We start from the raw sequence: 23,012 nt of genomic DNA on the forward strand, positions 1-23,012 counted from the left end.
ACATTAGTCAGAATCCATGGATATATCCACCCTCCCACAAAAACAAGGTGATCAGTTACAACACAATGTGAATTAAAGGGCCAAAGAAAAACATACCAAAAAACAGTATCTCTGTTATAAATCAGTAATAACTAATTAAAGGCATAATGGTAAAAGCAAAGCATACAAGTATTTACTATTCCAAAAAATAAATCTAAACCCAAAAGTATGGAACCAAAGACAAGCTCAGAATGTTATTTTGCCAATAAAAGATCTGAATAATTCAGAGGCAGATTTTCTTGAATGGGTAAACCAACGGTTATCAAGAAGCCAAGATTCATACAGTTGTCATAAACTGTCCTTGGGATTGTGTTTGGAAACATGGCAAAATGGTTCTACATTTTTCCTAGAAAAACAAACAGGTAGAAATGCTTAAGAAAATGTATAAAAGTTGGAGTGATACTGTAATGTCAAAAGAACTGACAGAATAATAAACAAAACTCTACACCAGACCTTAATAAATTCAGTGACTTGAGCGCGACACAAATTGGTTTTGGAGATGGATTACTTAACACATAGCATTGAGTACATAGATTTCTATAAAAATTCAACTTAGACTTTCACACTGAATGCCAAAACAAATCCTACTTGGTCAGATATCAATGCTGAAAAATGAAATGAGGAAATCCTAGATGATAATGGAAGTTGGTAATTAAGACTATGGGATAGGAAAGGACTATATAATCTGAGCTCTCAACTTGGGGCCTGTGGATGACCTTGGAGGTATAACAAATCCCCTGCTATCTGTGTGCTTAGGCTCATTTTAGGGAGAAGGCATGCATAGCTGTCATAAGCATATACAAAATTCTCCAAAGTTACCAAAAGAGGACTTATGACTAATTGGCAAGTTTATAAAGGGCACAGATAATGGACTAAATAATAATGAGGGGCACCTCAGTGGTTGAGTGTCCGACTCTTGATGTCATAATATCACAGTTGGGAGGATCAAGCTCCACATAAGGCTCCACATTGACAGCAAGCGGCCTGCCTGGGTTTCTCTCTCTCTCTCCCTGCCTCTCCCCTGCTCACACACAAATGCACTTTCTTTCTCTCTCAAAATAAATAAGCTTAAAAAAATAATAATGAAACAATGAAGAAAAAAAAAGCCCCCCATGTCAAAAACTGAAAGCAAATGACAAATTGATAAAATATTTGTAATAACTATGGCGAGGAGTAATATATGGAGGATATACTGGTAAGAAAAATTAACAACATAAAAGACTAGTAGGGGATGTGCAGAGGATTCACAGCATTACTACCTATTTGAGTGACTTGGAAGCAGGTCTCTGAAATTCAATTTGAATTTTAGTGTCTAGAATTCAGGAATTAACTCAATACAATTTCCAACAAGGGACAAATACAGCACCCACAAAGACCTAGAACCTTCTCTAATCTAATCTTGCTTGGCTGCAGGTTAGATAAAGCATTATGTTGTTAAAATGGAGGCCAAAAGGGGCGCCTGGGTGGCTCTGTTGGTTGAGCACCTGACTTCAGCTCAGATCATGATCTCAGCATTCCTGAGTTTGAGCCCTCCGTGGGTTCTGTGCTGACAGCTCAGAGCCTAGAGCCTGAAGCCTGTTTCAGAGTCTGTGTCTCCCTCTCTCCATACCCCTCCCCTGTCGTGCTCTGCTCTTTCTCTCACAAAACTAACATTAAAAAAAATTTTTAACGGATGACAAAAAATAATGGAAGACAACGAACAACAGGATCTGAAGGGAAAGTGACATGCAGATTGACAATAAAATAGAAAATATTTTTGCAATAAATACATTGTATATGTTAAGAATATTTGGAACCAGCNTATTAGGATTTATTGTTTATTCAAGAATAAAACAGTTGCTCAAAGTCAGCTATGTAGAGAGATTTTTGATGTCTGTTCCTGTATTTCTACGCTATATTTTATTTTACAAAGAGTATGTGTTATTTTAGTGATAATAATCTAATTTTTAATACAGCTCTATTGCTAACAAGATTGGCAGTTAGGGGATTGCTCTTTTGAGATCTCTCAGTGTTAAATATTTAGTGCAAATGGAGTCGGTGGAAGACTGGTAACTTAATTTTGCCAAAGGCGGCCAGCATCATTTCAGACAAGTAAGAAAGTTTTATACCAAAGAGGTGCATAATTTCCAAATTAAGTCACTTAAAATTTAAAAAACCCCTTTATTAAAAAACAACCTGTGTTTCATTATCAATATTATTTTCCTTTGCCCCGTGATCCTTGAAGACTCACTAAACACCATCTCTACAGAGCAGACGGTCCCTGGGGAACCTGCCAATGTTATGATTTCTCAGACAAACTGATCACAAGTATGTGATCTCCCAGGTATGGCATTGCTTACAATAGAGTTTTTAGCACAATGAAAATTATAAAATTGAATACATCTGCTATGGCAATGAGGCTATTAGATGTCAACTCCGAGGACACCTAAATCCAGAGCAATGAATAAAAATACAGCATGAGTAATGGGATCACTCCCAGATCATGCTCTCTCCAGGAAGCTCCCTCTTATGTTCTTTCAAGTTGGTCAGAGAGGATTCCAACAGCCAACTAACAGGCCGACTCCTCTGAGAGCCTGTTTCAAATTTCACTCAATTCTCTTCCCTCCCACCCAACCTGCCCTGGTTGTGTGCTGAGGTTTTCAAACGAACCAGTGCGCCTGCCAAAAATGGAAAATCAAGGCTTTCATTGGATTCTGGATGAACAATTTTAAACTTTGAAGTGACATCTAGCCTTCAATCACAGATGGGCATGCTTCTAAGTATCGGTAGAAATGAAAAAAAATACGGATTATTTCTCCTCATCATTTGGCCTGCTGTTATCTAAGGTTTGGTCAGGGTTTCAAGCATTATTGGATAAAAGAGGGTTAACTCAGTTAATGCTGCAAACAATGGCTCAGTAAAAATTCATAAAAACCATGTATAAATTGGGTCACTATTATGACTCTAGGTTCTGCAAAAACGCTATCATCTCATTGGTGGCCTTGCCTAATCTTTTCCTCATTTGCCATTATTCACCCTTCCCTACCCTTAGTGTGCCATTGCTTTCTATCACAATATCACCCTTTGTTTTATTTTTTCTTTCTTTAAAAAATTTTTTTTAATGTTTACTTATTGTTTGAGAGAGAGAGAGAGAGACAGAGTGCAAGTGAGGGAGGGGTGCACACAGAATCCAAAGCAGGCTCCAGGCTCTCCAGCTGACAGCAGAGAGCCCGATATGGGGCTCGAACCCACGAGCTGTGAGATCATGACCTGAGCTGAAGTCAGACGCTTAACTGACTGAGCCACCCAGGTGCCCCTATTTTTCCTTTCATAGCACTTACTGTTAGATGTAATTAACTTTTATGCCTCCCTTGGCTGGAACGTACGCTCTCTGGGAGCCAGGTTCAAAGCATCACATGTATTTGGGATGAACCTGCTCTACTATTCAGGCAGCTTGGGCATGAAACATGCATGTTTTGCTCACAGATGTATTCTAGGTTTTTTTTTTTTTTTTTTTTTAAATAAGAGAGAGAATGTATGCATGAGCTGGGCGGAAGGGCAGAGAAAGAGAGGGAGAGAGAGAATCTTAGGTAGGCTCCACACTCAGTGCAGCGCCCAACGCAGGGCTCAATCCCAGGACCTCGGGATCATCATCTGAGCCGAAATCAACAGTCAGCCATTCACCCAACTGAGCCACCCAGGCGCCCCAGATGATTTTAGAGCTAATGTAGTGCCGGGCACATACCGAGTTATATCAGAATTATGATGCTAATGATTGCAGCAACATGTTTCTTTCAAAATAAAGAAATGACGATAACCAGTATGACTCAGCAAGTATTTCTTGAATGACTCACTCAACAGAGTTAAGACTAAATTTGTTGACATTTATATCCGACTACCTACAGCTACCCAGATACCTATTCATACTTCTAAATAACTAAAGAGATTCTTCCCTCTCTCCATGTACTCATTTACTCATTACACAGATATCTGGTTGCTACTATGTGCCCAGCATTGCTCTTGATACTTCTGGGTCTATTGCAGCATCCTCACTTTCCAGACAGCTTACAGTCGGGGGTGGGAGGGGTTCTTCCTGTGATCTGTGGACCACTTGCCATGGAATCACTCAAACTATTTCAAAAGCTTCAAAATCTGCATTTTTAAACAAGATTCTGTATGAGTCATACACACTAAAGCTGAAAAAAGAATCTTCACAGTAGAGCTCGAATCCCTTTTCTTCTATAAAGTCCTCCTAAATCATTCCTATTCCAAATTTTGTCACCCTGCTCTCAACTCATGGCCCTTATGCTCCATGGGAGCCATTTGCAATTAACCACGTGTTGTGATAGCTCTTAAAACAGAAAGGAGATATGGTCTGATAGTGCGTTCTGACATCACATCACCTTGACTTCAGCTTCCAGATCTACCGCTTACCACCTGGATACACTTCTAAGCCTCTTTCCACATCTGAAATAGGGAGATAATGCCTACCTTATAGCACTGCTTTGAGGACTAACTGAGATAACTGATAAAAGCCCTCAGCTCAGTATTTGGCATAGAGTAAGCATTCAGTGAAAGACGACTGCTGTTTTTGTTTTCCGTCACTTGATTTTTGACTATACCTTTTCCTTCATGCTCCTGTGCTATGTCCACACTCAGCTGAGGCCAATAGCAAGAAGACTCCTTCGTCTCAGCTACAGCATATCGTGGTCAGATGCACTGTGACTTTATGGGTTAGAATGACACTATCAGGCTTCACAGAAATATTGTTTTTCTGGGATATGCAAAGAACAAAGAACTTTACTTCACTTGAGTCACACATATGGTCACTCAGTAAGCTTGAGAATCATCAAGAGAAATGAAAATCCAATATGTTAGGAAATAAGCCAATCTTCTCAACACAAAGTATCTTTCTTTTTTTGGTGCAGGTTCTATTCCAAAGATCACGCTTTATTTCACTATGAATTTGCTGCTCTGAGCTTTTGACAAATCAAATGCCATAATCAACTTGAGGTCAGAAGGAATATATCTTACATGCTAGTGAAATGACATGCTTTTCAGTCTGTCATTTCGGCTTCTCTTATTTGCTTGTCCCTCATGCTGATGGCAAAAGCCATCATGATTAAAATTCTTCAAAATCAGAGAAAAAAGAACGCTGGAATCCACAAAATACAAAAATAATAGTGTCACTAGGAACAATTATCTTCTTCTGTACAAATAAAACAGTAATATCCTAGAGGTACAAAATTGTAGGTGAAGACAACTTGTATATATGCAAGACTGATTCGAAACTCAGCCCACGAACACCTGCTATAAAACTAGCCTTGAGGGGCACCTGGATGATTCAGTCAGTTGAGCAACCGACTCTTGTTATCTGCTCGGGTTATGATTTCACGGTTTGCGAGATCAAGCCCCGCGTTGGGCTCTGTGCTGACAGCACGAAGATTGCTTGGGATTCTCTCTCCCCTCTCTCTGCCCCTCTCCTGCTTGTACAGGTATGTATTCTGTCTCTAACAAAAGAAATAAGCTTAAAAAAATAGGGTTGAGTTTAACTGGGTTTCAAAATGGAGTTAGGAATATATCTGAGAATGCTCAAATACAAAGATAGTGATATTTGAGGAAGCTTTACAGTAAATCATTTTGCAGAATGTACTGAACTATGCTTTGATTAAAGTGATTAAATTAGCAAACTATGATATGAAACTGTTACGGACCCAGGGGAAAAGAAAAGGCAGCTTCCTCGTATTCTTAGCGAGAAAAATTATATTTGATAGTATTTGGGGTGTTACCATAGACACTATCAAGAACAAAAATTTCCTGGCAATGAAGAAAATCCACAAACCTTCAAGAGATTCCATTTAAATACTACATTCTACATTCTTCTTGAAAACCCACAAATTCATTAGATCTTTTAAGCAATATTATGGGGTAACCGTATGAAAGTCAATTCGCCATTGACACCATATTTAAATTACAGCACATGGAAGTAGGTGAGGAATTTATAATGTAACTAAATCTATAGTCCTCATTTTGTCTGTTTTTGAAACTGTAAATTGTCTCAGTTGTTTATAGCAATCATGACCTTAGTGAAAAGCATTTTCTACGGATGAATTAATAAACTAATTAATTCTAAGGACAAATTAACAAATAATTGATAAATTGCTGGGGGAGCTTTGACGCCAAAAATGCAAGTCTTGTTTTAAGATCTGTAGGCCCAGGGACCTAGTCCCATGGGTATTTATGCTTCTTTTAATTCTCAGAATCCCATGGAAAGAAAAAAAGGGTATCTGTTTCAATAAATGGTATACAGTCTACCCAAGAGCTCAGCTAAGAAACTAGAAGTCAGCCTTGAGTTTTCTCCCCTCTGCCTGCACCTCCCAAAGCACATTATCTACTTCATTCCCTATTTGCTGTACCTGTAAAATGAGCATCAGATTTATCCACTTCTTTCTGTCTCCATTATCGTCGTGCTGACCAGGCTACCGGCTACCCTAATCTTTCCTGAACTAGGGTACTAGCTTCCAAAATGGTACCTGCTTTGCTCTACCACCGATAGTTCTCCAAGGAGAATCTGGAATGACCTTTAAAAATTTTAATCAAATCATGTCTCCCTCCTCTAAAGCTCCATAGACCTCTATCATGTTTACTTACTATGATACCTTATGTCATACGGACTTTTCCAAACTTTCAGCTCACACTAGTCATGCATATCTTCCTGTTTCTCAAGCCCTATAACCTTGTTCCACTTATGTGGCCTTCCCAACTTGCTCCTTCCTCTCCCAGAAATGCTCAGCCCAGTAGTCTACAAGGGAGCCTTCTTATATTTCAGGTCTTAGAAAAATGTCACCTCCTCCAAGGGGTGTCTTCATTGCCACTCTAGATAAATGGCTCCTTTAATCAAATTACCTCCATTATTCTACGCTGTTTATGTTGTTCTTAGTATTTATCATTTATTTTTTTTATAGACTGCCTCGCCAAATAGGAAAAAGTTCCACGTATGTCAACCTATCATTCAATGCACAATGTCTCATATAGAAATGGATTAGTAGACCATTAATACATGTCTGTTGAATGAATTCATCTCATCTCTATGTTACCAACACCATATTCTCTTTCCACACCTTTTCAGAGATGAGAAAAATGAGATTAGAAATTTCTTTCCAAAATCGCTTTTCACAACTTAACTTTTTCCCCCTTGCGCTTACACTAAGAGAAGCTTCCTACATCATATTTTCTAAGAATGGTATCATTGTTTATAGAATTTTCAGGCACTGTGTCCTTTGAGATGGAATTATTGTCAAGGTGGTGGAGAGGATGACATAGCACAGATAATGATATAATTACTATAAAATGAGTCAAATCCCAGAGGACCCTGGAAAGGTCTTTCCCACCTTCAATCTTAAAGTGTTACTGCTTTGGTTAAATCACAAATCAGGTAATTACAACATGAGACATTTCTAATGTAACATATGACCTTTAAAACGATGTATACAAGAAAAAAACTCTGGAGACTGTAACGAAACCAAGAACTACTCTTCTTAAGAAATGATCTTTATTATAATAATAAGAGCAAAATATGTTCCGTGAATAATCCAGTTTTTTAAATGAAGCTAAGCAAAGAAGCAGGTAATAATCACCTAATCAGGTCTCTGCCTTCTGTTCAGCCTCTGGGCAACTCGACCATCCATCCCTTCTTAGTTTGCTCATCTCAGGAAGGGGATGGAAAATACAGGCTAAATCCCAAGATAATACAAGGCGAATGAGCCCACTGAGTAGGGCTTTCCTAGTATGAAAGGATACCTTTGGAAGCTGCAATGTTTTCAACCATTAACCACTAGTTAGGGACAAAGTTGAGTCCAGTGAAAATTGGCTTCCATATAATTTGAACTTGAAAAGTGCTAGGGGACACAGTGTATTGTCTGTGTGTATGTAGACATAACAAAGCTATTTTCATGCATAGTCCTGGCAGAAGGCCCGCGGTAACTGCTCGGTGAGTCTGGTTACAATTATTTCACTATAGGGAATAGTCCAGGACAGTACAGCCCTTCTCTGTCCGCTCGGCCTCAAGTGGAAACGTGTGCTGTTTTTACCTCACAAGCCTCCTTTTTCAGCTTTCCTCCCTGATTGCCGTTTAAGTCTCCCCACCCTCCTCATGCAATATATCCCAACCCTTCATGCCAGAAATCTCAGCTAAATGCTAAGCCCGAAATACAACATTACAATACTCTAGAAGCTCTAAGAGCATGGAGGGAAAAGGGGAGTGTGGGTTAAGTCCATCCTCACTCTTGGAATTACACAGAACTGAGGCACATATGTCTGTGTGTGCATGTGCTTCCAAAGTCCTACTTGAAATCAGTAAAACTCGGGGCACCTGGGTGGCTCAGTCGGTTAGGCATCTGGCTTCAGCTCAGGTCATGATCTCACGGTTCGTGGGTTCCAGCCCCGCGTCGGGCTCTGTGCTGATAGCTCAGAGCCTGGATCCTGCTTTGGATTCTGTGTCTCCCTCACTCTCTGACTCCCTGTTCATGCTCTGTCTCTCAAAAATAAATAAATGTTAATTTTTTTCTAAGAAAAGAAGTTAGCAAAACTCTCCTACAAGGAAAGAGTGGATATATTCTCTGCTATTTTACCCCAACAACCATTTGTCTCCCTGCCCACTGCAGCATTTTGTATCGGGGAATGTGGCCCTTGGGAGAATTTTTAATGGAACATTTTTACTGAAATGTGTTTTTAATTAAAATAAAACAAAGATGATAAGGAAAGTGTGCAAGATATCAGGCCTATGATGCTAACCCCAATATTTAGAAATGTTTATGTCTATCGAATCCTTCTTATTTGGCCTCCTTGCTAGATGGTCGGTTCTAGATCTTTGAAGCCCCTCAATTAGTTACTGTAAGTCAACTTATAAGAAACTCCAGGCTCCATTGCAATTGTCCCAGGTATTAATTTCTCACAATACCTGAATCTCAAATATTTGGGGGCATTTCCTCATATTTCTTACCCCTGCGTTGGAAACATACTTAGTAAGACAGAGATTATAATGAAAAGTGGAGCAAACGCATATAGTGGTTGATCATCGGTAACTGCGTAACATTTATATAAATGGACATTTTAGGTTTATAAGAAATACAGATGGTAAGTTTAATTTCCTGAGCAAAGAATTTTCAGGACGGTTTTTCTGAAATCAAGAGCAGATGGTGTGAATCATCTTGTGGCTCAACACGTCTTTAATTCTTCACACATTGACCTTTCCATGTCTCACATTATCCCTTCCACTAAAGATCAAAGGTAGAGGGGCTTTCTCTTGGAAGCTAAGGGAGGGAAACACATCATGTCTTTATTCTACCCAAGTTAAGCCCAGTTCTAAAGAATGATAAGTAAACGGGGTAAGGAATGAGTTGAGGTAGCGTGGGGAGAAGTCACTAGGCAATAACGACTGGAGGAACTAAAGGATAAAAATGAGGAATATATCAAATTGAACATTTCTGTTCATTTCTCTTATACAAGAAATAAGAAGTCTGGCCTAGATGGATGGATCTGATGTGTGGATGGAATTGACCTTCTGCAAAATCTTGTGCTTAGATGTCACACAGGATATGAAAGTGTCACGGCACCAATGTTTCACATTGGATCATAGAGGCCGCCCATTTCTATTTTCAGCCAAACCCTGCACGCTCCACTTTTCCCGCATATTGATTTCACTGGCTTTGTTAAATACTTTGTGAGTATATGTTAGTGTATACTTGCCTCCCTTTGAAGGCAAGTGACGTTTTACAAATACTTGAAATATGCGCTGCCTAATTCACTTAGCATCTAGCATGATGCTTTAGGTTTTTTTTTTACTGTGTACTAGATATTTGTTATATACCTATAAATAAAGACGGTAATGTACAATCCTTAGTCTCAAGGAGTTTAAGCCTCATAGTAGGGCAGTAAGTTATCTAGGGCTATATTCTGTCTATATAGGTTCTATTACCTATCTTCTGGAAATACCTACAGGATATATTCCAACAGAACATTTGAAATTGGAGAGAACAGAGAGGTAATAAGAAAACAGATGAGCCTACCTAGAGATGTGTAGAGATGTGTGTATACGTACGCCCGTCAAGTTGGCTAGCAAGCATACCAGAAGCAGGTAATGTTTAATACATTCTAGGTATATTTTTAGTAGAGAATGACAGGTCCCACTTCAATTTCTTTATTTTCTGAATTTAGGTGTAGATATATTGATGTTCTCAAAGGAAGGTATCCCTGAGGCTCCTGAGAGATGAAATGTGAGGAAAATGCTTTCAAGTTCACTTAACACAAGGATTTGTGGAAGATTCTTTGCAGCCGTACCCTCCTTCCTCAAAGTCCTAAATAACTTTAGAAGTTTCTTTCTGACTCGGTGCCTTTAATTGACCATTCACTGTACAACATTTGATTGCTAAACATATATTACTCAATTTTCCAATGAGAAACCATTGGCAACGCAAGGCCAAAAGGCTTCTTTGGTAAACTTAAATTTTGAACATCTGAGCTAATGCTGGTAACTAAACATATGGAAGGCTCTATTAAGCTAGCTTCTCTTTGCTAACAGTTGCAGACTTAGGTCAGGGAAACGTTCAGTAAAACAGAGTTTAAAAATCTGAACGGTGTATTTTTATGAATATCAATTATTTCAACTTTTACTCAATAAACCATTTTATAGGAAACATCATTTGCTCACAACTTCCCTTTCTCTTCCCAATAGGGGACAGTACTCGCAATATACACCAGCATTGAAATTGAGATGCTAGGCTCTTTAGACGTGTGACCTGGTGTTCTTCTGTGCTGCTCGCCTAAAATGTTAGTCCAGGAGTTTCACTCTTTTCTTCATGTAAGAAACCTGCTCCCAAGATGCACATTTTACTTGAACTTTCTGAGTTATGCCATACAAAAAGACACTGCTTTAAGCAGCAGTGGCCCAATAATAATTCATTCACTTGTAATCACTGATTACATAGTCTCTCTTCTCTCAGCTGCAAAACCAGAAGATTACTTCCAAATCCATGGAATCCACATAATTGGAATATTATGAACCTCTGAACTAATACGTACAAAGAGTACCCCAACACATGAACTGTTCTCCCCTCTAAGATGACAGGATTTTTCTCTTATTCTGAAATTGCTCCTGGTGCTTAGGAGGGCCAAACACTGACACCACTCTGTACGCAGGTGATCTCTTTCAGAATAGGAGGAAACTGTCTTCTTCACTAGAAAGGCAAAGTTTTTGAGGAGACTGTCAGAAGCGCCTGTAGAGATGACGAGGCTCTAACTGAGGAAGGAGGAGGAAAGGAGGCAGGTTTTTCGAGGTTTTACAGGTACCTGAGTACCTGGGGTGCGCTGCAAGGGGATCTGTTGTAACCACCTGTTCCTACACANTGCAGCAGAGTTAACTCAGGACCAAGCTTTTACTGAGGTCAGACAAGAGATCTGCACACTTTAAGCTTAATCTGTTCCTATGCTTTTTTATTTCCTCTTAGAAATATCTGTTTTATTTCCTCTTAGATTCCTAAGAAGGTTTTTGTGTTGGGGGAGTGGAGGGGCACAAGCAGAATCAAAATGGCAGCAGGGCCAATGGCTGAAGAATCCTCTAGAGGAAGATTATCTTACCGATGGCAGGCAAGCACCTGGGGCGCGGAGAAAGCAGGCTGTGGGGAGGGAGGTCAGGAGGTGGGCATTTTCCCTGAGTAGATACTGTAATCCAGTGCCCTTAGGAGAAATGACGATGCCCCCCTATAGCGTGGGGACCGGTGGGACATGCCGGGAAATGGAGACCGCAGTCCCCGCTGGCAGCTTTTCACCTCAACACTCAGCCTCACCGTGACTCCCTGACCTGAGTGGGTGACGCACATCTGAAGTAGTGGCTGTGCCCGGGGCATACCTCTGCCTCGCTGTGGCTTTCTCTCCACTTTCCTTACAAGGGAATAGCTTGTAGATCAGGCTTTTTAGCTTCTGAGAGGAAAGACTGAGTTTCCAAATACCGAGGTCCAAGCCTTGTTGAAAAGTATAGAACAAGCAAAGGAGTTACAAGGCAAGGTTGCTCTTTTCTTATTTTATCAGTTTATTTGCCATCTGCTTTGGCCCCATGATCAGACGGTACTGCTTATAATCTTCGATTAACAGTGGATTTTTCGATCTTGCACCCTGTCTTCCGTCCATTACGGTTTTGGCAAAAATTACCCTTCAAAAATGCTCCAAAGGCAAAGCAAGAGAAAACAGATGAAGCCTTTCAGGGTGTTCCCAGCGCCAAGGCGAACACAGCCAACCGAGTGGCCTGTTGGAGGCACAGAAGTAAGGATTCTCCATGTGAACTTAAATAGTGGTTAAAAGAATTGCTGCAGAATTACTGATACAGTAATATCCCGAGGAACTGAGCATCAGGCATGTCTACAGCCACTGATACGGCACTTAGTTGCTTAAGTTTGAGATTACAACTATTTTTGGAGGGGAATTAGGAAGTGCAGGATAAATTCCTGACTTTTTTCTAATTTGCTATTTTGCGGACAGGCAAATATTCCAGAGAAACTCCCCAGAATTTCAGGATGAAGCCAATATGCTTTTCAAAAATCCAATGAGCAGTCACCAACTTAAAAACAGGTCCTTAGGGGCCCCTGGGTGGCTCAGTCAGAGAAGCATCCCTGACTTCTGCTTAGGTCATGGTCTTACTGGTTTGTGAGTTCAAGCCCTGCATCGAGCTCTGTCCTGACAGCTCAGAGCCTGGAGCTTGTTTCGGATTCTGTGTCTCACTTTCTCTCTCTCTCTCTGTCCCTTCTCTGCTTCTACACTTTCTCTCTCAAAAATAAATAAATAAAACTTAAAAAAAAAAAATACTTGACAGAGACCTCTGGGGTCAGAACTGTCCAGTGAAAAGTTGTCAGGTGAGAATTTAATAGGGTTAGTGCAAGTTCTTTGCTACATCCCAATTTTTGACACTTTAAAAGATATAGTACATTGCAATGATTACTAGTTAACCTCATCAAAAAGAAAGGAATACAGATACTCGTGTGAACTCGGATATCACTGTCAATACTTTGGCAAGAGGCCCACAAAAGATATGGCACCCACTGCGTTCTGAATGTTGGCGTCCCCATGAAATCTGTATGTTGAAATTTAATGCCCCATGTGATGGCATTAGGAGGGCCTTCAGGGGGTGATTAGGTCATGAAAGTGGCACCTTCACAGCTGGGGGAACTTACAAAAGACCCCAGAGAGCTCCCTTGCCCCTTTATTTCTCCCATGGTACCTGCCTAGGAAGTAGACCGTCACCAGACACCCAATCTGCCAGTGTCTTGATCTTGGACTTCCCAGCCTCTGGAAAAACGAGAACTAATGCTTGTCGTTTATAGGCTCCTTCATTTACGCTATTTTGTTCTAGTAACCTGAACAGATTAGACAGCCCACATCCAAAGCTGTGTTCTTCTGCCTGTCTCATGCTTTACACAGCTTATATTTCACTATTTCCATAGGACATTAAGGCCCGACTGCCTTAACACAGGCCCTCTGCTTTAAAGAAAGGGCAGCTCTACACGTACTGAAGTTGAGCTAGTACTGTTCTTCCTGAAGGTCTCATCATGAATCTTGTGTTCTTTTCCTGTCATCTGCTATTTTTCTACATCTGGGTACGACTCAATGGAAGTATCTTTCTATTCCTCCCTGGAGCAGGGGCGCAAGGCTATTTTTGGAAAAACACTTACATCCTTGCTTCAGTTGCTTTTATGATCCGCTCATAGGAGGGCATGAGTGCAGGCTCACAGTCCCCTTTCTAAAATCCTTGGACCTGATGTATTTGGAATTCAACTTTTTTTTTTTCAGATACGGCAACTATAGCATAGATTACGCAACACTTCGGGGGTGGGGAGCAGGGGTCTGAGCGGGCACCGCATCATCAAACACATTAATATTTGTATGAATTTTCACCATAAAGACAAATCCCCTCACGTCAGCTCAGGGCCAGCTTTGCCATCCAAGGAGTTTTTGCGTCGCATCTGCAAAAGACCTTCCAGTTTTCTAGGCATTTGGGGTTTTGAAACCAAGGGTAAGAGCGTGTAGATCTGTATGAGGTCTTGAAAGAATGGAGATCCGTGATTTCCAAGAGTTGAGACAAACTGATGTTCGCAACGGCGGCACAATCTGTTGGTGTTTACAGAGAGGAGAGAGGCCTTCCACTCGTAATCTAAGGGGCCTTCCAAGGGGATGTTTCAGACAAAGAACTGGCCGACGGGCAACAGGACTGAAGGTGGATGGGTTGCTCTGATCCCTGAGCTTCTGTCCTATGACCTTGACATATTCTGTCCCCCAAAGGGAGCGCTATGGTCATGGAATGCGAGCTCCCTGGCTGGTCTGCAGGGAAACGGCACCTGACCGTTCTGAGGAAACTTCCCAGACTAGAATAAAAACCTCAACAAGGCAAGAGAACTGGAAGCAAAGGGCGTGCCTGCGCTATGACTCCACAATAATTACACACTTTGATTTTTTAAGAATATAACACCCCCCCCCTCCAAATTTACATTCTTTTCTTAACATAGGGGAAAAATTCTTTTTAAAACCCTTGTCTTTGAAGTTTGGAAGGTGGCATTTGGAAGATTCTATTCTGGGTTGTTGAGCTGGGGATCGTATAGTAGGGACTGGGTAAGTTGTCCTTGAGATGAGAGGCTGTCGCCAGCGGAGACATAGGAAGATAAAGGCTTACTTGGCTTCCAGGGCGAGCGCGATGATGCCCGCAGCCATGGGGGCCGAGGCCGACGTCCCGGTGTGGTTGTCTGTGCAGCGCTGCCTCAGATCGGTGGTGATCTAGAAGACAGAAAGGAGAAAGGTAGGGAGCTAGGGTCAACGTGAGGCACATGCAAGTAGAAAGAAATTTACTCATGAAAGTGGAATGGAGGGGTGTTGAAGCGGTTGTTTTAAATGCCTTGTCCCTGCAACTCCTGACCACATTGCTTCCAGAGACTCTCCTGCAGAAGTCAACTTCGCAAAGGGACGTGTTGGGAAATTGGACTCCACTTCAGTTAAAACCAGGGTCAGGACTGCGGGGAGTCTTTGGCTCGGAATGCAGGGGGTATGCAAATGGCCCCTTACATTTTACCCCCAAACCCTTGCTTGCCTCACCCCAGACCCAGCTCTCCTTAACACTAAAGTTCTTCCATTACCCCAACAGTTTTCATAATCAGATATGTTGAACCGACAACCAGACACTGAGTTAGGCATTGGTAGCTTAAAAGCACACGTTCTGACTCCTGGCCTCTCAGAACTGATACTTTGGGAGAGCTTCAGGGTTTGTTTTTTAAATTTTTTTAATGTTTATTTATTTTTAACAGACTAACAGACTATGAGTGGGGGAGGACAGAGAGAGAGAGAGAGAGAGAGAGAGAGAGAGAGAGAGAGAGAGAGAATCTGCAGCAGGCTCCAGGCTCTGAGCTGTCAGCACAGAGCCTGATGATGGGCTCAAACCCATGAGCCGAGAGACCATGACCTGAGCTGAAGTCAAACGCTCCATGGACTGAGCCACCCAGGTGCCCTGAGCTGCAGATTTTGCGGCATGCTCTGCCCTACAGGGAACACTGGTGTAAGACCTCCTCAATGATTTAACGTGAATACAAAAAACACGCTTGAACCCAGTGCGTTTGATGGGAGATGACAGTGCTAAGTGCCTGTTGGCGTGTTACAGAAGGAGATTAGCCATTTGTCCATTTTCTTCCATCGGAATGTGAGAACTAGATCATTTTCTCCTCTTGGTTTGAATCCAGCTCACTTCGGCTGTGGATGAATAACATGCCCACCAGCAAGAGCAGGGTTCCCCAACCTTTGTTTCGGGGTCGTTTCACTAAGGGGAAAAACAGTTAAACTGAGATTCTCCGTAACGAGACAAGTTAAACACTAGGAGATAAACGTTCTGCAGACCACTGAAATGTCTAAGCTATAAAAAAATCCTTGCTTCCCCACAAGCATCCACTTTTGCCTCCTTGGGGCTCATACTGCTCCTGCTGGGAATGCATGAGGCTCATGGGACGAGCTCGCGGTCTCCTGGTAGTTATTGGAAGGCAAGGGTTAACCCTCTTTTGGCATCAAGACAAGGGTATTGCCCCTATTTTGCAGATAGGAACACTGAGGTGAAAGATCATCAGAAAGGTATAGCAGGGGGATAAAGGCAGCTGAAAACTCTTGGATAAAGAGTATCTAAAGGATACTCTTCCCGAGAAGGGTGTCGATTGGCTGCTCTGGAAAGAAATTTGATCCTCACAGGAAGAAAGCGCTGTGGAATTCCTTACAAATGAGCCCTCCCCTAAATATTTCCTCAGGGTCCCGTGAGGATGTGTGTGTGGACTATTTAATTATCTGGTATGGATCGAGACTGACACGCTGGCTGAACTAAGTTTCATACAGGGTCATCGTTCTCAAGGTCTTTTCTTTGTTTCTCTTGACACTTTTAGTGTCACCAGATGATCCACACCAGACAGGCACTGATACACAAAAGTGGCAGAGTGAACAGAAATACAGAGAGCCATAGAGATGTGGCGGTGGAAGAGAGGAGGCGAGCTTTACCCTCTTTTCCCGAACAAAGGTCTGGAGCCCTGACAGTGTATCTGGCCAGCAGGAGAGCTTGTCTCCTGATTCACAGACTTGATTACCCAGCAACCTTCCAAACCTCCACAGCGGCTGCTTGCAAGATATTTGGGTAAATGGAGCCCGTGCCCACTTCTGCATCAGAAACTTTCTGAATTTTTAATTGCTGACTTCATTATTTTTAAAAAAGGGTTATTTACTTATTTTGAGAGAGAGAGAGTGTGTGCAAGTGGGAAAGGGGCAGAGAGAGAGGGAGACAGAAAATCCCAAGCAGGCTCCATGCCGACAGCACAGAGCACGACTTGGGGCTCGAACTCAAGAACTGTGAGATCATGATCTGAACTAGAACCAAGAGTCGGGTGCTAAACTGACTGAGCCACGCAGGTGCCCCCAACTGTTGGCTTGCAAATGTATTTTTCTTTGGCTTTTTGTTGGGGTAAAAGACACATAACACAAATTTACCCTTTTGACAACTTTTAAGTGGCCGGTGTTGTTAATTATATGCACACTGCTGTATGCCAGATCTCGAGAATGGTTTTTAACTTGAATGAATAAAACTCCACCTATGAAACAACCCCCCATTCTCCCCTCCCCCAAGCCTGTGGTAACCACCATCCTACTCTCTGTTTCTATGAGTTTGACCATTCCAGGTACCTCACATAAATGTAATTCTATAGAATTTGTCTTTTTGTGTGTGGGTGACTGGCTTATTTCACTAAGAATAACACCCTCAAGTCTCACCCATGTTGTAGTATATTGCAGGATTTCCTTCTTTTTAGGCTGCATAATAGTTCATTGCATGTATTTACCGTATTTTCTTTATTCATCCATCCATCAGTGGACATCTGGGTGGCTTCTACCTCTTGGCTATTGTAAACGTGGGGATGCAAATATCTCCTCACAATACTGTTTTCAATTCTTTTGAATGTATAAGCAGAAGTGGGGCTGCTGGATCACTGTAATGGTACTTCTAATTTTTTTAAATGTTTATTTGTTTTAGAGAGAGAGAGAGAGAGAGGCGCACAGGGGAGGGGCAGAGAGAGAGGGAGACACAATATGAAGCAGGCTCCAGGCTCTGAGCTGTCAACACAGAGCCTGACATGGGGCTCAAACCCATGAACTATGAGAAGTCCGGCACTTAACCGACTGAGCCACCCAAGTGCTCTGCAAAGGTATTTCGAATTCATTTGAAATTGTGGGTAAATTTGCAGCCTCATTTTCCAAACACCCGGTCACTAAGTCAAGGCATAAGGACTTGGGAGCAGTGTGTTTCTGAATCTCCAGATAGTCCGTTGTTGAGAGATGGCCCTGCCTGTATTCTTTTCATTTCACCTATTTTTCAAGGTCACACCCCTTTGCCAAGTTTTCTTTTTTTTCAATGACTTGTGCCTGGATTCAAGATTTTTCACAATGTCTTCTCACTTGGCTCATCTTGCGTCTTCCTCAGCTGTACAGAAACAAATCCAGAATAAACACTCCAAGTGTGTGTAATGTTTTTCGGTCAGATAAATACCCATCTCCGGCAAACCTCAAACGTGAACAATAAAAACTTGACGATGTCAGGGCTGTCATAGGAATATGCCTCATCCCCCTACGGTTACCAGGTATGGACATACAGGTCGCACACTTACGCTAAAAACTGCTCCGTACTTTTCTACGCAAACACCAACCAAACGTTAAATGCTCTTAATATGGGCAAGCGTCTGCGATTCCAAATCGGCATTGTGCTTTCATTTCTTTATGTTTTGCAATCACCTTAACTAAATGAAGCTTGAGTGGTGAGAGGGGGTGAAGAGGGGCGGAGCAGGGAGGTGACGGGGAGGGGGAAGGGTAAAAGGAATGGAGAGAAAAGAAACAAAAACAGCCTCGCGCCTTCTCATCCCGCTGGAAGTGGGAAATTCCAGCTGGGTCATTTCAAGAGGAAGTTACTGTCAGTGGTGGAAATATTTAGGTGTAAATTACCGGCAAGATCTGAGGCAGGGGTTTCATCATTAAGAGAAGCTGCAGTATCAGGGAGTTTTTATGTCTGTCTTTAGAAAGGGAAGGCAAAAGACCACCAAGGAACATGCAATCGTGAAGAAAAATGATGTCCCGAAAACTGGAACCACATGCAGGAACCCCATTAATCACAACACACGCACGCAGGGTCTGACAGTGTCATTTAAAAGAAGAGTTTCGGGGCGCCTGGGTGGCTTAGTCGGTTAAGCGTCCGACTTTCGCTTAGGTCATGATCTCGCAGTTCGTGGGTTCGAGCCCCGCGTCGGGCTCTGTGCTGACTGCCAGCTCAGAGCCTGGAGCCTGTTTCAGTCTGTGACTCCCTCTCTCTCTGACCCTCCCCTGCTCACACTGTCTCTCTCTCTCTCCTAGAAATAAATAAAACATTAAAAAAAAAAAAAAAAAAGAAGAAGAGTTTCAGGGAACAGTCGGCCACATCATGGCGCACGGAGCCCAGAGGTTCTGTGTGTGACAACGGAAAAATAAGGCTCTTCCAGGTTGGAGCCCATTTTAAAAACGGTCTCAGAATTTGGTTTCGGTCCCAATGGCCCTTCACGCACACTCCAAATTCTCTTGGGTCACTAACCCAAATCAGAAACAGCATTTTCCTCCATAGAGCCTCTCTGATTGCTCAAGAAAGTATCCTTTCTGTCCGTCAGAGTGAGGCAAACAGGAGATGACACCAGGCCTCGAGCCAGATCAAAGCTGTCCCGATCGGCAAATCGGATGTGCGGCCTGTCTCGAGGATGCGTAGCAGATGGCGTGTTGGACTCCGCCAAGTGAGGGATGTCATCTTTATTTGGTGCGAAGGGCTGGGGGTTGCTCAGGCCCAGTCACATGTCCTCTGAGCAGAACCATGACTTTTTCTCATCCTCAGCTCTTGTTTCCTATGATTTCACATTTCATTAGTTGGGCTGATTGGATCTTTTATTCCAGCCCGTTGAGGAAATTCTCCGGGGAATCTCAGTTCTGATTGACTTTGGCCATGAGTGACAAGCCTTAATAGCAGCCCTGAAGAGTTCAGAGTTTCTATCTCCCTGATATCTCGTGACGTGTTTTATTTTGAAGATGCCATATTGCCTCCTATCTGGTAAAAGAGCAACGGAACAGATATTTTTAAAACACGAGATGATTCTACTGTCTGTGAGGTAGAATTTGTGTCTGGTGTGGATTTGGATTTAGATGAGGAATGTGCCAGGAAAGCTGTTTCAGACACAGCTATGGGGGGATAAAGGGAGAAAATATATCTTCAATGTGTCAATGAATCAAAAAAAGGAGCTGATTTATTAAGCACGGCAAAATCAAAGGGAATTGAGGACCAATTAATGTTTTCCGTGTTCACCGAAGTCTGGTATAAAATTCAATCATGACTGACAAGCCTGCACGAAATCCCAGTCCTGTGTTGCTCGAGGAATCTGTTAATGGAAGTGCAGATGTGAGGCTCTGCTTACAAATGTGAGGTTGCTGACGCTGGAGGAAGACGCCATCTGAGGTCATCTTTTGCGTCTCCCAAATGTACAGCTTGGTTCTAGGTAGAGAGCGGAAGCACAGTATTTCTTGGCCGAGTTGAATGACTAACATCAGGCTCCCTTATACTCGTTTTTTCCTCTACTTTAAACTCCCCCGTTAGGGGGAGACTTCAAGGTTGCTTTTTTGTCGACTCTCCAAATAAAAACTCACATAAATGTATAAGCAACCTACGAAAATTATGTGTGTATATGTGTATCCATAACCGAGGGGCTAAAGTACAGCTATTCTTCACAACTACTGTTGTTACCACAGGCTGGACTGCTTCTAAAACCACCACCTCAAGCAGCTTGCAACAAGGGAGAGGACACGCAATAGGTGTTTCTGAGTGTGCACGCCTGCGTGCGTGCATACGGCTACACTGAAACCCACAGGAAGTCTGCACGCAAGATACACGATCAACTAAGGAAATGAAGGCTCAGAGACACCAACGTGCCTAAGGACATGTCGCAGCTACTACAGAGCTGGGTAAATGGTGACGTTAAATCCTGAAATGTTAGCAAAAGAGAAAGCCGAGCTACGCGGTATTGTCATCCGTGAGAGCCAAGGTGGCCCTTCTAGACCACCACCAGCCATGGCAGCAGAACTGGCCTTGAGAGCCAGCCCAGGTCGGCAAGTGGGTATAGACATTCTCCTTCCGGCCGCCATCGAAATCAGGACTTTTTAGGAGCAAATTTCCTCTCCTCTGTTTAACATTCTCAAGAGACTATGTATCAGACTTCCAAACAAACCAAACACATCTGGATTTGCTAGTCATCTGCCTGAGAAAGAATGGCATTTCTCAAGCCAAAAGAAGAAACAGAGAGATGATAGAAATCAACCCCATTGTGAATGGTGGCTGCACCTGAATAATGATTTGGGGGGCAGGGGAGGGGAGCAGGATGTTTCTGTGAGAAGGGAAAATGTGTAGCTGCTTAGAAACATTAGGAGTAATAAGAAAATTCCTCCACGTGGAATGGGTCACTCAGTCCAACCCTGAGATACCCTGGGTGGCAAGTTGAGAGATAGAAGGAGAGATACGGCATGAGCTGGGGAGGGTCAGAGAGAGAGGGAGACACGGAATCCGAAGACAGGCTCCAGGCTCTGAGCTACCTGTCAGCACAGAGCCTGACGGAGGGCCTGAATCCACGAACCACGAGATCATGACCTGAGCCGAAGTCAGACGCTCAACCGACTGAGCCACCCAGCAAGTTAGTTTTGAACACAAATAAATAACATGACATGAGGATGGGCTGAGCAGAGCGTATATACTCTAACCCTTGGCTCAGCAGACGCCTCCCAGGAGGAATCGGATCACCACCATATTCCAATCTCTAAGACAAATGACCAGAGGAAGAAGGGCAAAGGTTGAACTCGTCCCAAAAGAAGGAGATAATTTAATGATGGGAGGGACTGGGGAGAGAGAGCAGCTTTATTTCCAAACCAGAACTTAGGGAGAAATTTCAGGAGGCAGTGAAGAGTTTTAGACGGGATCTCTGATGCTCTTTGGCGCTAAGAAAGCTTGTATGTACACCTTTATCGCAGAGCATTTTCATATGCAAAATACATTATTGCCAAATTATTATTATTGCCTTCCATCAACCTACTAGAGGGAGTTTTTTTTTTTTAATGTTTTTTTTTTTTTTTTTTTTTTTTTTTTTGGGGGANGCTTAACCGACTAAGCCACCCAGGCGCCCCTAGAGGGAGTTTTTCTTAAAGAAACAGAGCATCTCCCTGCCTTCCTGTGGCTATATAAACAATCTGTGACACTGCCATCCTTCCCAGGGTCTGAGAGTGATTTATGCACGCACTAAACTCGGGCTCTGGGAAGGAACAAGACACAATCTTTGACCTCACGTAGTTTCCAATCTACTGCAAAACAGGCAGTCAGTAAGAAAATGTGTAATATATTAAGTAGCTCTAAGGACATGAGGAAGAAAAGTGAACAAGATAGAAGCGAGTGGGGGAGGGGAACAAGAAAAATCCTCCCTGGGATGAAATTTGAGAAGTGACACAAATGAAGTGCTATGTGGCCATATGGTGCCTTAACAGAGGACACTTGTGACAAGGGCGAGAGCCCTGGCTTGAGCGTCACACAAAAGGCATATTCTGGACGAGCTCAGTGCTGACACAGGGGACTAGCAACTCAGATTGGCAAAGGGCGTTAGGTTTTTGGAGGAGGACTGATTATCTTAGGAGATTATGAGGTCTTACGGCATGAAAAGCAAGATAAATCCACTGATAGTGAAAAACAATAGATATTCTAAATATATAGAATGGCATCAATGAGAAGGAAAATAATGGATACCTATATATTCTAAATATATAAATGGCACCAATGAGAAGAAGAAACAATGCCATACTTGTGGCATGGTACTGTAACTGTGAATGTTATTACATATACGACACAAAATAAGGTATACGCAATAGTGTTAATAAAAACATATCAGTCGATAAAGCCAGATTATCGACTAATACCCAGTCATTTCAACTGATTTCTATTTAGCTTACAGGGCACCTTCTTATCGTAGTCATCTTGATATTTTGGATGCTTCACTTGCTGTAATAAGATACAAGGCCATTACTGATCGGAAGCGATTAAAGCATGAATGGGACACCAAGGTCCGCAAGTGTCCTAACAGTAGTGACAGGAAACCAAGGGACCAAGATCTGGCTGTTTGGAAACCCAGGGCAAGGTTCTCCCGCTTGCCAAAACATTCTGTTGGGGACACGTAAGATGTATTTAACAGAAGTGCTTGTCCAGAAGCAGAGAGATCCTTCCTGTCTCCTGAATCCTCAGCGTCTGCCTGGTTCAACACACAGAGGTGCTCTACAAACAAGAAATGACAACGGTGCTCTCCTGAAGAAGCCGCAACTGGCACAAGGAGATGAGTGGCCCAGGGAGGAGA

At 42.5% G+C, this 23,012-nt stretch overlaps 1 protein-coding gene across 4 annotated transcripts in view; it reads right to left on the reverse strand.

The window, feature by feature from the left end:
- The window catches only part of PCSK5 (proprotein convertase subtilisin/kexin type 5), a 462,552-nt gene that overhangs the window by 239,656 nt on the left and 199,884 nt on the right, over nt 1–23,012 (reverse strand). For all 4 annotated transcript variants that reach the window (XM_077759370.1, XM_077759369.1, XM_077759368.1 and 1 more), the window contains exon 9: nt 14,732–14,832. In XM_077759370.1, coding sequence (XP_077615496.1) covers nt 14,732–14,832 — 101 coding nt within the window. The remainder of the gene's footprint in view (nt 1–14,731; nt 14,833–23,012) is intronic.

This window comes from Crocuta crocuta, unplaced genomic scaffold (assembly GCF_008692635.1).
Source record: "Crocuta crocuta isolate KB4526 unplaced genomic scaffold, BGI_CrCroc_1.0 scaffold41, whole genome shotgun sequence".
NCBI classification, from domain to species: Eukaryota; Metazoa; Chordata; class Mammalia; order Carnivora; family Hyaenidae; genus Crocuta; species Crocuta crocuta.